A 17,253-nucleotide genomic window follows, 5' to 3' on the forward strand; every position below is an offset into this window, starting at 1 on the left:
AGAACACTCCCAGGTGCTCGAATTGTATACCATGTCCCTTTTCAACATCAGAAATTTGATCTCTGCCTTTTCTTTATTTCAGTAGAGAATAAAAACTGGCTGGGCTGGATGGTGTCTTGAGGAATTTTAATACCAGAAGTTTCACTTTATTTGTTTATTTCAAGAGAAAATTCAACCCCAACTCGACGTTTGTCTGGAATGATCTGCAAATGTAAAAGTGTTTGTAAGTGTAGCCAAATCAATTTTTTATCTTCATTTTGGCCTAATATCAGATATTTTATCTGATATTTTATACATTAAATTCTAGTTAGATGCCAAGAATTCGTAATTTTATTTTCCAGAAACATAGTTTTTAATAGCCATTCACAAAATCATAATTCAAAAGTAGATTAAACACACTTTTTTTCATCTTTAATACTTTAATCGTTTATGTGAAAGTGTTGGGAATTTTATTTTTAACAATATTATTTTTAAACACAAAATACCCAAAGTGACCAAAATAAAAGGCCATTAGAAGAGATGCTTTGTCCAAATGTATTTACACATGATATACCTCTTTTTTATAAATATTAAACCCAGAACAATATAAAATTATTCCGTAACAGTCCATGGAAATAGAAAATATAGTACAATATGTATGGTACAACATATATAGTACAGCATGAATTAATGGTAATCCTGTTTTCAGTGGGACATTTGCTGAAATTTTTAAAGCTATGATTAAAGCAACAGGCCTTTGTCACAATCAAGCAGCATAATATTGAGTTTCAGCTAACAGAGCAACTAAAATAATATGAGATCGCTGGTTGGATGTGTACAGCCGTTTCAGCTTGTCTTGGTTGCTTGTACTATAGGTGTGCTCGATTTAAGAGATTTTACTGTCAAGTAGTGAAAGTGCAGCAGTTAACCTGTTCGATAAAGTTTCCCTGGAAGCTCAAATCTTGGCTGGTTTCATAAGGAAAGAGAGCTAGCCAGCCACTGTGCTCATTACAGACAGATGAGGAAAGTTAAGTTTCTTCTTTTCCAGACCAAAATACTACATCAGTCTGAAAATTGTTGTTTACATGTGCAAAAGAATCAGCTAAACGGACATGCCAACCTATGTTAAACCAGATCTGATCAGGTTTAAATATTACAACTTTTGAATTCACAGTAAAAAGAATTGAATTGATTTCAAATGTTCTCATATTATGAGATGCTTTGTCTTTCTGTAACATGGTGTGGCATTTTATATATTTGTAGGTATTTCTTAAGGAACATAAAGAAAAAGAAGGGGGAAAGGGACCAAAATCAAAGGCTATGTAACATTATTTTATTTTTCTTTCTGATTTAATAGATATTTGAAGTTGCAGGTTCAGGTCTATATAATATGGTACAAAATTTTAGCCATTAGGTGAAATATAAAGAATAAATCTTTAACATCTTACAGAGCAAAAATCATTTTTGCAAAAACAGTCAGAAGGAGTGTATTATGTTCATGTCTTGGTGAAAATCACAAATTCAGATGTGTGAAAACAACATTTTGTCCAGTCATCCCACTGCATATCTCCCACCTAAAACACCTATTTTTTGTATTTACCTAAATTAAAGACTTAATTTTCACAATGTGCAGCATATAGTAAGATTAAACAGCATCAAAATCATTGTGGAAAAAAACAAGCAAAGTGCCAGAAAGCAGAAATATATGGTAAACTGTGTGAATTACTTGGTAAAAACAGCAAATTCAAGCAAAAAATTAGACCAGTTTTTCCCATCTCTAAAGAACACCACTCGTTCCTGTTAATACAGTTTTATTTGCCTTAATGTGAAGGACTGAAATACATTTTTCTCCTTTTATCTCACAACATCTGCTTTTGCTCAACAATCCAGGTGTTGAGGATTGTGACATCTGCTGGTGGCTGAAAAATGATACTTCTGCTTGCCGCAGGCATTCACTTTAAAGAAGCCCTGCTTAAGCTCTCGCTCAATGGCGACTGACAGCACACAGCATATGAGATGAAGGAGGGGTGGTGAATCCCACAGCTGGTGTGAGATCCAGTTCATCCTCTGTAATTCCGAGTGGAGGAGTGAAGCAAAAGCGCTGAATGAGGGAGGTGAAGAAGAGGAAGAGCTCCATCTTAGCCAGACCTTCTCCGAGACACACCCTGTGACCTGCAAATGCAAAGAGTTTATGCTCATTTAAACGAGTCATGTCTGTGCAAGTGCAAATTTTCTCACAAAAGCCTGACAAAGTTGTCATACCTGCAGAAAAGGGCATGAAGGCATCTCTCTTGACAAATTTACCTTCCTTATCCAGGAAATGAGAAGGGTTAAAAGTGTGTGGGCTCTCCCATTCACTCTCATCATACAGGACAGAAGTAAGAAGGGGAAATACAACAGTTCCCTGTAGGCAAAAGAGCAGATTTATCATAGATGCGCGATTCAAGTTATCAGAGGTGAATCAAAATATCTATTAAAAGGTATTTTTTGTGGATGAGCAGTTGACCTTTTTGATAAAGTATCCCTGGAAGGTGACATCTCGGCTAGTTTGGTGAGGAAGGCATGCAGGTAGAATATTAGCCAGTCTCTGGATCTCGTGAATGACTGCATCAGTGTAGGGCAGGTTTTTCCGATCATCAACACTGACTTGTCGGCTTCCTACTACATGTCTCAGCTCCTCATGGACCTGCTCTGTAGACACAAAATAAATGGATAGCTTTTGTCTGCATTCATTTTAACGCATATTACCAATGATCACTTTATATTATAACACAAACCCCTTACAATATTACAGAGAGAACCCCAAAGATCAGACCATCCACTATGAACAAGTTATTGGTGATAGTGGGGAAAAAGAACTCCCTTTTAACAGGAAGAGGTCTCTAGGAAACACAAGCTCAGAGTGGGACAGCCAAACTCTCCATCACGAGTACAAACAGAGTTCAGGAGCAGACTGCCCTATTATGTGCTTTACCTGTTTCTTTACCTCCACCCACTCCTGAACACGCCTGAAGAAATCAAGCACCTGCGAGGCACCTGGCAATCAGCTGACAACTATCCGAGCTGGGACCTGACTTTCAATCTTCACCTGGGTGGGGTCTAACTGCAGTAGCAATCTCCTCATCCTCCCTGTAAAAAACTCTCATTTTCTCTTCACAAAGATTTCTAACTCATATTTCCTCTGTTAAGGACATCCCAGTGGAGTTTACGGGAGAGAGTTTTGTGTGGCTGAAGAGGAGCAATTTGTTTCTGGAAACCCTTCAGCTCTGGAAAACCTGGAAGTTTGGAATCACCTCCCTTGTTGGACTTTGTAAATAAGACACTCTTGAACTGTGAATAACTAAAAGACTTTATAAATAGCACAATTCACCGTCACTGTAAATTAAATCACTGTGCCCAACACATTATGATAGTCCCAATATGGAAAAACCACATGTTTTTTTTAGCTTTAGGAGACCCTAACCCTCCACCTACTGGAAAAGAAATGAAGTTCTAGAAAGTTAACCATAGTTTTTGAGTGGTGTGTTTGGTCCTATTGCTGAGTTCCTTGTTGTACTTACCTGAGCTGAACATTAAACTTTAACCAACTCTATCCTGCCATGAAGTCTGTGTAGTATGGAAACCATAAGACAAAGAGCTGTGGCTAAACCAAAACTCCTGCATGCGTGAAATATCTTGATGAAAGGTATTTTTTTGCCTTTGTCGACATCTATCTTGAAAATATTCAATTTTCTAATGGCTGAGGGGCTTTATGAAAACAGAAATAAAATTTCTGGAGGAGAGTTCTGCCTCCTTACCCTGTACATGTGGATATTTAGCCATTAACAGCAAACCCCATCTCAGTGTGGCTGCCGTGGTGTCAGTACCAGCGACAAACAGGTCAATCACTGTGAATATCAAGTTCTCCTCACTGTAGTGAGAGTCGTCAATACCAAATTCCTAAATTAAAAAAAAGAAAGAAAGAAAAAGAAAAGGTATAATAATAAAACAGAAATTTTGAACACTGAGCCACTTTTTTAAAATGTTAGAAAAGACGAAACATGCCGTCTTACTTCCTCTTTCTGCTTCCAAATCAAAAAACAGTCCACAAACCCTTGGCACGTGTCAGGGTCCAGTGTCTCTTTCAGGTACGTAATTAAATACTTTGCATCTCTGATGGTCGTCTCAACATATTTTAACACCACCTGACGATTTTTAATCCATCTGAACAGCCGAGGAAACATGTTATAAAGCTGTAAAATTAAACAGTAACAAAGTAAAGATTCAAGTAAAGCTTTCATTTTTACAAAAGCACCATCGTCATGTTTACCATTCAGTTTATGCCACACAGGTAACAATAGTCACTGTTAATATTTTATGTCATTCATTTTTTTTAAAAAAAGAGTTGGGTCAAAAAGCAAACCTGGACTGATGCAGAACCTGTGACACATGTGGCATGAGTGGCTCGCTTCACCATTTTTGTGAATATCGGGTCATTGTAGTCAAATCTGCATCCGTACACAACGGAGAAGATAATATTGGCTGTTGCATAATTTATTGGAAGTGCTGTATCAAATGGTTCTCCTGTAAACCAACAGTGTGGACAAGATTGAGACATTAATAATTAATTCTAATAGCATTAAAACAAACCTCAGCAAATTTAAATTGGTCTTTGTTTTAACACTGCGTATACATGCTATCTCCATACCTTTATGCTCTTCGATCGCTTGAATGAGATAGCTACACTCCGCCAAGATTTTATGAGAAAGTCTTTTGCCGAACTCAAAGTCTTTGAGGGTGGTGAGGGCAAAATATCTCAGCTCTTTCCATGATTCTCCATTTGCAAACAGAATCCCTACAAAACATAAAATTTTACAACAGAAGGTCAGTTAATTACAGTTTACAAGCAGTGTTGGGTTTAGCATATTAATTTGTTGCTTTGTGACCCTTTACATCCTGATACAACCCTCCCAGGGACGAGTGTTCCACCTGGTTTCAAAGTGGGAATCTTTCCCTTCCTGTTAGGTGAACATGTTAACTTTGAAACAGGTTGCAAAGTAACGCATTACTGTAATCACATGAGATTTATCCTCAATATCCAACTTGCTTTTTACACGCTATAATCAAGTTTGATATTCAGTTTGTGTTCAAGAGGAGGAAAACGGTGGTGCAGTCGATAGGTTTTCATGAGTGGAGACACAGATATGACTTTGCCTAGGACAGAAACAACCAAATAATACTGCCAACATAACTTCAGCTCTTTTCAAAGATCTGCACAGACAGCATGCTAACATAAAGCTATCCAAATCAAGTCAAGTGGCTTTATTGTCATTCAAACCATGTGAAGTGGTCCAGTACACAGTGAAACGTTCCTCCAAGACCATGGTCCTACATATGACTTATAACGGACAATCAACACAGGACTACATAAATTGCAATGTCCAAAAATTGCAAAAAACAAAACAAAGACAGTCCAACACCAGACAGAACAGAACGATACAGGCACAAGACAGTGCAGACACAACTGTGCAATAGAAATGTGCAAAAGACTGAACATCCAAAAATCCAAAGTCATGTAAAAGCTGTCCAGCAACCCCAGTCCAGCTGCCAGAGTCTGAAGTTCAACAGATAACAGTCTCAGTGGTCAGCAATCAGGCTTGTAGCACTGAAGCTTCCTTTTCTACCTGCTGATCTCTCAGTAGTAGTAGTATTAACCAGTAATTATGTGATTGTTATGTTTCATGTCATTTTTCAGAGTAACGAGAAACTAATGTAACGAGTAGTGTAATTAATTAGTTTTTATAGCAGGAAATTAAGTGCAATTTTTTTAAAGAAAAGTAATAAGTAATGTGTAAATCATTACAATTTTTGAGTAGTGACCCTGATGGACCTGCAGATAATGGAGACATACACCACTGTTTCTACCAGTTGAGAAGCTGTGTGAAATATACATAAAATAAAACTCATTTTTAATGTATTGGCAGCGACGTGTTTCAGCATGTATTTCTCATGCTCCACAGTTAAGGTCCTACTTTATCATATTTATCATTCATTTCATAATGATCCAAATGTTTTCAGTGTGTGGCAGGTTTGAAATGCAGACAGGTCAGTGTAGCATCTGTGACCAGTAGAAAAGAGCATGTTTAACAGACCCGGATATCTCTTTTTTTCATGAGTTAATTTACTTTAACATCAGCAATCGGGTAAGAGGTCAGATGACTGTTGTTATCAACTTGATAAGTCGGTCAAGGGTTTCTCAATCATGTGCTGGTAATTTCAAACATGGATAAGTCTGCAGGCAGCAGATAATGTCATGTGTGCTATTGTGCTAATGTTTCTTCACAAAGAAACATCACCCTACTTTAAGGTTTTCAGTAGGTCTTTATTTTATTTTATTTTTTTATTTCAGAGTCATTTTATCACTTTTGATCTGGCGTTTCCATCTGTGTCATTAGTGAAATGTTATTAAAAAGCCAACTATCAGTAGAACTCAAAGTACAACACAATGTTGTCACAAACAGAACTTAACTCATTGCAGACATCCGAGAACAAAGGAATATGCACCACTAAACCTTTAAAAATTATTTTGAAATATTATTTTTCTGATTACAAGGAAACCTGGACTTCATGATATTGGTCGCTGTTGCAAAACATGAGCAAACATGCTGTTAATTGTGTAGCCTGTTTCGATCATGTTTTCTTATATCTCTAGTGATCACAAATAACAAAACCTGCAATTTCCCCTGGGCTGACACAGAATGGGTGGATGATTTGTGAACATGAAATTAAACTTAATAAACCACAATATAAAAGAATCATACCATGACCTTGGTTTATATCATTAAGTATCGGGGAGATGTTGCGCTCTCCAAACTCCTCTGCATAGTTGACCAGTGCCTCTCTGACTGTCTCATATCCAGCCAGGACCACAACTTTGTTGATTCCAAAGTAAAGAGTAAATACAGAGCCATATTTCTTTGAAAGCTGCAAGAATCATTCAAAAAATAATAATTAAAAAGCATGTTACGTTCCCCTAACAATTCACAGGAGGCCCTGCTGGGGCCATAACAAAGCATTAGGTATTGCAATATGTTTAAACTGACTTCTTTTGATTCAGATCTTGAGAAGAGTTATCTTACCTCACACAGAGTTTTGTGGGGTCTCTTGAGATCTATTTGCAACAGGTTACCAAGCAGGGGCAGAGGTCTCGGTCCTGGGGGTTCATTTCTTTTTTCCTTAGAGATGAAAATGATAGAAACAAGATAAAGTACAAGCAGGAGAACAACGGCTCCCAGCATTGTGGTGGGACTGAACAAAATGAAAACGATAAAATCCCCAAAATGTTCCATTTGCTCTGATGTTGATGGTTCTCCTCTGTGCTGTCGCTGCAGGTAACACACTTTGCTTTGTGCCAGAGTGCATTGTGTGGGGGGGGGGGTGTCACATACATCTTTATAATCTCCTGGATTTTGACTGGCTTTGCAAAAAGTCAACACTGCATTGAAGACAGTTTACTAAAATCGGACTCTCCTCCAGTGGCTGATAAAAAGGCCAGGAACACTATCAGACACTCTGATTGATGTCAATAAACATATGCACACTTACTGCAGACTTTACAGACTTCCACAAGCTACAGTGGAAACTATCACAAAGAAAAAGAGATCCTAATAGAACAAAGATTCATGTTCCAAGCCAAATGCTAAACGTGCTAAACAAAAAACTTGCCTTACAGAAAGGGGCCCATTTTAAGGCATACTGAGACACAAAGTCTGAAAGAATATGTATCCCCTGCAACTTTTAGAAGGAATGACTAATCTTCTCCAAAGTCATCCAGATTTGGTGCTTCCCCTTCTTCTTTGTGCTCCCAAACACGGGATCACAATTTCTTCACGTCGCCTTACTTATTTTAACCTCACTGTCACCATTTCACCTTAGTAGAGAAAAAGAAACTTATTTTCTTTGTGGGTGTGTTTGGGTTAAAATGGGAAGGAGTTATAGTTCTTCTGGTTGGAGTTTTGGGAGAGAAGTATTTAAATGAGTCATACAAACACAGTTTTCTAAAGTTTGCAGCATGTAATTTAATGCAAAATGAATGATGATTTTAACATGGAAGAGCACAGCTTACAGTGTGCCTGATGTGGCTGTGATAAATGTTGTTATGAATCTTCAATTTAATTCAGTTCAATTTCTTGATATTACAACAATCATATGACTCCCTATGAGCAAGTGCTTTGGCAACAGTGGGAAGGAAAAACCCGCTTTTAACAGGAAGAACACTCCAGCAGCACTAGGCTGCCACTACCAGTTGGGGGTGAGGGGAGGAAGAAAGGACAAAGACACACTGTGGAACTGAACCAGAGATTAATAATAACTAATAATTAAATGCAGAGAGGTGTAAAATCACAGTGCATCATGGGACTCCCCAAGAAGCCTCGACCTATTGCAGCATAAATAAGGGAGGATTCAGGGTCACCAGTCCTAACGATATGCTTTATCAATCGTGAAAGCTTTAAGCCCAATCTTAAAAGCAGAGAGGGTGTCTGCCTCCTGAATTCAAACTGGATGCTGGTTCTACAGAAAAGGAGCCTGAAAGCTGAAGGCTCTGCCTCCCATCCTACTTTTAAATACTGTAGGAACAACAAGTAAGCCCAAAGCCCAAAGGAAGAGCCAAAGCCTTGACTCTGTTCTCTAATTCTTCACTGAGTCTTCAAACTGGATGTTTAGATAAATAACTGTAAATGTTCTCCTACATACAAAGAGCTGATGAACCACTTTTTTTCTTAATTAAGCAGATATTCTCTGCATGAATCCTCCACCTCGAAAACCAAAAATGGCCAAAAATAAAAGGTTAACAGACTGTAGATTATTGTGGTTAAGGATGTTACCTGAGTATTAACTACTAAACATAGACACAACATAGGTAAATTTAAAAAAAGAAATTAAAAGGTTGCAGCAATGGAAAAAATAAAGCCTTTAATAAATTATTGTCTAAAAACTAAAACAAAACAAAACAAATTCAAACAAAAGTCTGGTCGGCCCTAAATCTGAACCTTAATGGCTTGGACTGTGAGTGTTCATTATAGAGCTCAGTTTCCTCCACAACTTTGGTTGTTGCACTAAAAAAGCTGGCTAAGCAGCTTTAAAGTATAAATATATAAGAGTACAATGCAGGAAAAGCTATATGGTCTGAAACCTGATCCAACATGTTGTATTTTTACTTGCCTTTTGTTATATCTGCACTGTTTTAGTGAAAGTGTGTCTTCTGTATATTCATGATGTGTTTCACCGCATGCAAAAACCAAACTGAAAAACTGAAGACTTTAGTTTATTGCAACTTTAGATCAGCTATTAAAAGGTACTTTTAAAAATGTATCTGCAGAAAACAACATTTTCACAATTCTCCTGCAATTGAAAGAATAAACCTCTAATAAATTACTCTCTGAAAAGTAACAGTGAAAAACAAAAATACTGATATGATCTGTTAATCATTCAAACAAAGTTCTGTACAGAGATCAAAAATTTGAATGACTCCACTCATTCTATGCATTATACTTTAATTTTACTTGTTAGAAGTGACTGAAATAAAGGGTTCCCTTGCACAGAATTCTGCACTTCAGTAGCAGTAGAAATACTACTGCTAAAAATACTCCAGTAAAAGTTGAAGTGAACTTCTTTACTCAAGTAAAAGTTTAAAAGTACAGGCTCTGAAATGTTCTCAGAATAAGAAAGTAAAAATAGCTCTTTGGAAGATGTTTCTGTTTCTGTCCAAAGCTGACTGAGCCTTGTGCTATATTAACGTAATGATAAAATAATATCAGTAGATGGGAAACTTTAGTCTAACATTTTTTTAATCCAAATATAGAAAAATCTTTTCTGTTACTGACATTGTTCCTCTAAACAGGAAAATGTGTGCAGTCAAGGGTTAACATGGGATTCAGCAGGTGTGGAACCCTAAAATTGGCTGTAATGGTTTAGTGTGGGGAAGAGAATCATAACTCACAATAATTTCTATTGCGAGTTCCAGTAGATTATCTTAGTGTACAGGCTATGATCAGCTGACCTGCTGCTCTCTGTGGACGTACACAACTGGATTCAACCAGATGTCAGTAGATGTGTCATGAGTTGTCCTGGCTGATTTCCTCTACACTGACAGTACACTGTTTATCCTGGCTTTTTTTCAGATGGTATAAAGTTGGTATGAAGGTGGAATTCAATGAATGGATCTCAGCATCATCAGCTAAAATTCAGATGACTCTCTGCTACACTTGATGTAACCCAACTGTGACCATGAAACCACAGCCACTGTGCACCAGTCACACAATGTTCTTAAAGAGCAGGGTGTTCTTTACTTTTCACAGGACAACAAACTAACCTGTTTATCCTGGACTAACCCGCAACAAGGTTTTCATGCAACCTTTAGATAATAAAGTTAGTCTACCTCAGTTTGTTTCACAGCATGTTTCACAACATGAAAAAGCATAATGTCACATGTACAAATGTACAACATCTGATTTAAAAACATCATGACTTCCATGTAAGCTTTAAATTTCCAGTTTATCAGATACCGCTGAGCAGTCCTTACCTTTGAATCTAACCTCACTTCTTCCTCTCCTGTCCTGTCTTTCTTATCTTTCTCCATCTCTGAGTGAAGTTGGCTCTTTCTGTTCTCTCAGTGTGAAATACAGCAGCTGGACCTTTAGCTAGCAACACACTTTGAGACAAACTGCACACAAACACTTTGTGTGTGTGCAGAATCACTTTTAAAAATCACTTTTAATCCCTGACTTTGACACATGTTGTCTTTTTTTATCCACTGGTGATTAATAAACAAACAAAGGTCCACAATGATGAGATAATAACTCCCCCCAAATGCGTTACAGCCAAAGTAATGAGCCTGTTTTGAAACGTAATAAGTAGAAAGTACAGATATTTGTTTGAAACTGTAGGGAATAAAACCAAAAACTAGTCAGAAAAATCTGTTCCCTTGACATCTGCCTTTGCCTGTTGTTCAGAATGCTGACATCTGTTTGCTGTTGGGTTAGAATGATAAAAACAATGCTTATGCTATTGTTACAAGTAAACGCTATAATGTCAAGTTCCATGTGTCTCTCACTGGCGACTGACAGCACACAGCATATGAGATGAAGGAGGGGTGGTGAATCCCACAGCTGGTGTGAGATCCAGTTCATCCTCTGTGATTCCAGGTGGAGGAGTGAAACGAAAGCGCTGAATGAGGGAGGTGAAGAAGAGGAAGAGCTCCATCTTAGCCAGACCTTCTCCGAGACACACCCGGCGACCTGTGAGAGCAGTTTACACTCATTTAAATGCAATCACGTCTGTGGAAGTGTACATTTTATCAAAGTTGTCATACCTGCAGAAAAGGGCATGAAGGCATCTCTCTTGACAAATTGACCCTTTTTGTCCAGAAAATGTGAAGGGTTAAAAGTGCGTGGGCTCTCCCATTCACTCTCATCATACAGCACAGAGGTGAGAAGGGGAAACACAATAGTTCCCTGTGGGAAACAGAAGATTTCTCATGTAGATGTATATCTACAGAACCGTTTCAGGTTATCAGAAGTGAATCAAGATGTTAAAATATATTTACAGCAACTGACTTTTTTGATAAAGTATCCCTTGAAGGTGACATCTTGGCTAGTTTGATGAGGAAGAGACATGGGGACAATATTCGCCAGTCTCTGAGTCTCGTGAATGACTGCATCAGTGTACGGCAGGTTTTTCCGGTCATCTACACAAACTTGACGGCTTCCTACTACCCGGCTCAGCTCCTCGTGGACCTGCTCTGCAGAGACAAAAGAAAGAAACACATTTGTCCACATTAGTTTTAACAGATCTGCTAAAATGTGTAAAAAAAAAAAAAAATTCTAAAATTATACACAGAATATTGTTATGGTGTATATTGTTTGGATATGACATGCTGTGTATTTATTTTCCACTGACTAGTGACAAAGACAAAACTCCTGATTTTTTGCCTTTTCTCTCTGATATCACATATGAAATGTCAGCAAGCCCATAACTGAAGTCCTTGGTCTTGTAGCCCAACAGGACACTGAACTCCATATATTTATGTGTTATTACCATACATAATGCACCATGTAGTATTTCTTATCATGCACATCCCTTTATGGTGAGACTTGCATGTCTTGTCCAGTTCCTTACCCTGTATGTGTGGGTATTTAGCCATTAACAGCAAACCCCATCTCAGTGTGGCTGCTGTGGTGTCAGTGCCAGCAGCAAAAAGATTGTTCACTATGACTGTCAAGTTCTCCTCATTGTAGTGAGTATCCAAAACACAGGACTCCTAAAAGAAGTAGCACTCACATTGCTTATTGCTATCAAACCTAAATTGTAAATAATGATACCATAATTTTAAAAAACACATATTGTCTTACTTCTTCTTTCTGTTTCCGAATCAGAAAACAGTCCACAAGCCCTCGACACAGTCCAGGCTCCAGAGTGTCTTTCAGATGCTTAGTTAAATTATTTATATCTCTGACAGCCATCTCAACATTTTTTAACACCACCTGGCGATTTTTTATCCAACCGAACAGCCGGGGAAACATGTTAAAAAGCTGTGAAAAAACAGTTAAACAAAGCTTATATCAATGTCAGTAAAATATACAGCAAAACACCGTCAAATTCCAACGGTAATGGAGCGTAAAACCAAAAACTTCCTTTTACTGTATTAAATAGATTGAATAACCGTTAATTGTGAGACTGGATAAAACTTTGTTTTTTACTGTAATAAAATGTTGAAATTATAAATATTGTCTGTGAAAACAAATAAACATGCATACATTTTACAATTAAATATTGTAATGTTGAAAATGTCTGAAAAACTTAGATTTTACGGTATTATTTGAGTAAAACTACATCTTTTGGGGTTGTGCACATTGGAATTCACAGTATAAAGCTGTAGATTTTTAAGCAAACAAAAACATTCATTTTCACAGAAGCAAGATGTTAAAAAAATAGGGTCCACCGTAATAATACAACCAGTAAATACCATTTAAAAAAAAAAAAGCAAATATCAGCAGTGAAAGACAATAAAATTGATAGTATTTTTTTTTTTTATTTTAAAATTCAGATACTGATATACAGATTAAAAGTTAGGCCTGCAGTATATCATTGTTAACCTTCTGATTAAAAAAATCAACAGCAAAAGAAGATGTTAAAAATAAAGTTCATGGTTGTGAATAAAATTGATTTCAATAATCTTTTTTAATTATTATTTTAAAACAACTTGATGTTGTTGTGTTTCACGCCATATTATCAGACCACCTTAAGTGGGTCCGCCTTAAATTTTGAGTTTGTGTGATCGCTGTTGATTGGTAGCTAAACTGCTGGTAAACTGTGTACAGAAAAAAAAATTCTGGTAGCAACATTGTGCAGTATGAGCGAACCATTTCACCAAAAAAAGGGGAAGCAAGGCAAGACGTGGCTGCAGCGGTCTGCAGACGTGACTTCTGATCAAATTCGAACCTCCTCCTAAAGAAACAAAGAGCGACATTACATTGCGGGATGACGTCACCTGAAAATGACCAATAGCGCAGCGCGCTGCTGAGCTGTGTGCCAACCGCTCTTTTTTTCATGCAGGAGACTCAAGTTGGCTTCGCTAACGGACACAGTTTTGAACTCGTATATTAGCGCCATTTATTGCTGCTTGGACCACAGCATCTTCGGAATTTGTAGACATCCTGGCAGCTTACAATTAGTTCGAGGTGAGGTGAGTACATGCAACTTGAAGTTATCTCTGTTATAAAAATCCACCAGCCCAGCGTTTATAGATAATTTTAGCAGTTCGTTTTTTATGAGTGAGGTTGTGAATTTAGTTAGCATTTGTGAGTTGACTTTAAGTGTAGAGCTTAAGCAGTTTTGGCTTTCTTTTTTCATAATGCCAGGAGAAGCTTTAGATGCTTGTTTTGCCTTTATTTGTTTAAAGCAATATATTTGACTAGCAGCAAGTGTGTGGAGGGCAAAATATGTTCAAGACAATAAAAATGTCAGTGAAGGACATCTGAAATTTTGTTGCAGTGGTTTTCTGATGCATGTGTTTTAAGGTTTAAGGGTGGTGGCACAGCTAAGACCCAAGAGTCTCTTTCAAGGTTAGTAAAGTAAACAGATTCAAGAAGATATTTTACACATTTCTTTGTTGTCCTTCTCTAAATCTTATTTTGTCTTTATTATGATTAAAAAGGTTTGTTTTGTTCCTGCCCTTTTCAGACACTGAATTTGAGCAGAAACCATAAGGATACTCAAAGGACCTGTGACTCTCAGGAAATGGTGAGATTTCAGGTCATAATCTTTTTTTTCTTTTTTTCCATTAAATTCATTTTCCTTTTTCCCTTTACAATATTGCTGTTTTGTTTTGTAAACAGCATCAAATGAGAGGACAGATGAAACAGTTTCAAGACAATGGCAGGAAAAACATGCTGAAGATTGAAACAAACCTTGGCTGGAAATATTTGGTATGTGTTTTACTGTAAATCAAATTGTTGAAAAACATTCAGCTACACTGCAACACAGGGAAACTTGATTTGCACTTATTTTGTTACTTTAATTTCTTGTCTCATTATTTTTGTCAGTTATTATTGTTTATGGTGTATGCCCTTCTTGTTTTCTTTCTGAATGCAGAAGGTATCTAGCCAGTCCACAATGAAAGCTTCGTTGCACCCCATGAGTCTTCTGGCAGAAATGATGGCACCTGTATTCTTTGGTTTCCCTAAACATCACACCCTGCCTGTTTATACGAGGCGCTTCAATTAAGTCTGCACCCAAAGATTCAACAAGAGGTAAGCAGTGGTATTATTCAAGTTTTGCTAAAGAAAGATGGACAGGAGACACTAATCTTAATCGGCCGAGCTCAGGTTCATGTCCAGGTGAGCAGTTTCATACGCTATAAAATGTAAATTGAATGATAGGTCTCATCACCATGCATTCAGCCATTAACTTCAAGTTCTATGATAAATCAATAGGAAACTTAAATACGTTTTCCAACAAATTATGATTGTGATTAGGGCTGCGTTGTCTATGTATCACTTTTACATAAGTAGCAGGGCTCTAGAGTGCGACCAAATTTTTCAGTGGTGCGACTAAAAAAAAATATTTTCAGGTAACAAAAAAAAAAAAAGAAATCCCTGCAACTCTCCATGTGGTCAACAACAGACACACATTATGCTCTATCGCGGACTAAACCAATCAGAGATAGTCAGGGGCGAGACCTCTCTGATTGGCCGTGGTCCAGTTGAAAGTGCAGGTGGAAGAGAGAGGTGAGTAGCTTGAATAAAGCGATATCAATTCATTAACGGATTCCACACAAAGACTTAAACACAGAGCGGACCCGACGCATCAGAATCAGCTTTGTCTTTCTCGGCTTTCTCACCCCACGGCCCGAACACGGACACGCTGTCGGAGCTTAGCGATTCTGATGCGTCGGGTCCGCTCTGTTTCCGTCTTTTTGCGCTGATTCTGAGCTGCAGGTTTTGTCTCTCTCCAACCAAAATTCGCCGAGCCAGCAGGAAAAGAAGCAGCAAACTACGCTTCACATTTGATCAATGTCCACATGAATTCCCTCTGACTTTTGCTGTTTTGCTTCCACCACGATAAAAATCACACTTCATGCACAGCTCTCTCTCTCTCTCTCTCTCTGTACTTCAAGAACAGTTTCCCGTCTCAAATCTGTTTTCTGCATTATTCATTCGCTTATTACCCACCAGTCTACCGTTGTTTACAGCGGTCTTTTTCTTTTTCACTTAAATGACCTCGGACAAGAAAGCCTAATTTCTGCTGTTCAATACTGAAGAAATTTAAACTTCTTAAAATTATGCAAAATTGCAGAATATTTTTAAGGTTATCTGCTATAAAAAACCAGACCAGGAAAATCTCCTTCATGTTTTTCTGTGTTTTATTCTCAGTTACATTCATACAAAGGCATCTGCTGTGATGTTCACAATTCGGATGAAGTCTCACATGTATCAGTACTGATAAATGATCAGAATTATAATATTTCTGACTGTCTGAGGCTAAACTGAATCGAATCAGGACTTTGAGAACCGGAATCGAATGGATTATAGAAATCAGTGATGATACCCAGCCCTAGTGAGCAGCCTAGGCCCGACAGAAGTGGATGTAGCTGTGGGTAATAAGAAAAGATGAAAAGAACTATTGATAACTTTTTTGTTAAGTTAAAGCCTGATCCGTCTGAAATTCATAGCCAGCTCTGACACGGTGCCATCAATCTTTGAATGCTGAAAAAGCAGCAGTGTATCCAAAAAACACACTTTATGCTGCAATAAATGCACTGCCCAAGTGTCCCCTCTCCCCACTGCCTTTCAGCAGCATGCAACAGCAAATAGGTAATCAGAGGAGGCCAAGATGATGATTAAGTTTAACATTTTCTACAATATTGACAAAGCACTTTAAGCACAAGATTGTTAGTTAATAATTTAGAAATGAATATTGTCTGTATGGACTTCCCCCCAAAGAAAGTGCACATGTAAAACTGCAGTGATAAGCGATGCGGTTCAAAAATTTGAGTGCGCCTAACTTTTGTGCCGGTACGCCTAAATTTTTGAAGTTAGGCGTACCGGTGCGCCCATGTCAAAAAGTTAGTTTAGAGCCCTGAGTAGATTTAAAGGATAACTATTGCCAAAACGCAACCTGGGCTGTTTTTTTTTACTGTATCGAGTTTGATGCGCTCAAATTTATGCCCCGGCCCCCTAGTATTCCCATTCACTGGCTATTGACCACAAAACAAAATCACGGTCAATCTCAAAAACGGCTTGTTTGTCGTAATTATGCTTTTAGATATATGTTTGTCTCATTTACAGTAAAAAAAAAAAACAGCCCAGGTTGCATTTTGACAATAGCTATCCTTTAAGAACTGTATATTTTACACTTAAGAAATCATTTATCATTAGATCTGTTTTTGGCAGCACGTTTTGTTCATTTCTGTGCATTTTGCTCAAGCACTGATCAAACTTTGTCCATTTTTGCTGCAGAGGGATCCTGCCAGTCCAAAGTGAACTCCTGATGGACATTGAAGTACTCCTGCAGAGCTTGTATCTTCGACACCATGCGCATTAGAAACTCCACTGAGTCCTTTCCTTCACCAAGGCAGGACCCAGTGACTCATTACTGTTGATAGGTCAGGGGCAGGTAATATTTTGTTTCATGTTTATTCATTCCTCCATGGATTACCAGCCATATATATGGACACATGCTGTTGTAGTGGATTTTTGTGTGATATGTATAACTATGTAACTATATACACTATAT

General features: G+C 37.7%; 2 protein-coding genes and 1 long non-coding RNA gene across 5 annotated transcripts in view; 1 reads left to right on the forward strand and 2 right to left on the reverse strand.

The window, feature by feature from the left end:
• Nucleotides 1–490: 490 nt before the first annotated feature.
• On the reverse strand, nt 491–9,151 carry LOC116325207 (cytochrome P450 2K1-like). Of its 2 annotated transcripts, none has more exons than XM_039611644.1 (9): nt 7,098–9,151; nt 6,786–6,942; nt 4,667–4,813; nt 4,382–4,542; nt 4,032–4,211; nt 3,777–3,918; nt 2,486–2,670; nt 2,242–2,383; nt 491–2,151 (listed from the first exon to the last, which is right to left on the reverse strand). In XM_039611644.1, the coding sequence occupies exons 1-9, from the start codon at nt 7,305–7,307 to the stop codon at nt 1,964–1,966; spliced, it is 1,512 nt and encodes a 503-aa protein (XP_039467578.1). In that variant the 5' UTR covers nt 7,308–9,151; the 3' UTR covers nt 491–1,963. The 2 variants fall into 2 exon arrangements, with proteins under 2 accessions (XP_039467578.1, XP_031601894.2); XM_031746034.2 differs by having other exon boundaries at nt 6,780–6,942.
• A 116-nt stretch (nt 9,152–9,267) lies between these two features.
• The window catches only part of LOC116321442 (cytochrome P450 2K1-like), a 40,780-nt gene continuing 32,794 nt past the window's right edge, over nt 9,268–17,253 (reverse strand). Inside the window, exons 10-14 of the mRNA XM_039611646.1 lie at nt 12,369–12,548; nt 12,136–12,277; nt 11,574–11,758; nt 11,330–11,471; nt 9,268–11,255 (exon numbers count right to left, since the gene is read on the reverse strand). Coding sequence (XP_039467580.1) covers nt 11,068–11,255; nt 11,330–11,471; nt 11,574–11,758; nt 12,136–12,277; nt 12,369–12,548 — 837 coding nt within the window. The 3' untranslated portion in view covers nt 9,268–11,067. The remainder of the gene's footprint in view (nt 11,256–11,329; nt 11,472–11,573; nt 11,759–12,135; nt 12,278–12,368; nt 12,549–17,253) is intronic.
• Nucleotides 13,025–15,010, forward strand: LOC120440059. 2 transcript variants are annotated; one of them, XR_005612938.1, is made up of 5 exons: nt 13,025–13,702; nt 14,037–14,081; nt 14,200–14,259; nt 14,355–14,444; nt 14,611–15,010. It is a non-coding gene; the product is annotated as an uncharacterized LOC120440059 (long non-coding RNA). The 2 variants fall into 2 exon arrangements; XR_005612937.1 differs by lacking the exon at nt 14,037–14,081 and having other exon boundaries at nt 13,037–13,702; nt 14,611–15,008.

Source organism: Oreochromis aureus, linkage group 4 (genome assembly GCF_013358895.1).
Source record: "Oreochromis aureus strain Israel breed Guangdong linkage group 4, ZZ_aureus, whole genome shotgun sequence".
NCBI classification, from domain to species: domain Eukaryota; kingdom Metazoa; phylum Chordata; class Actinopteri; order Cichliformes; family Cichlidae; genus Oreochromis; species Oreochromis aureus.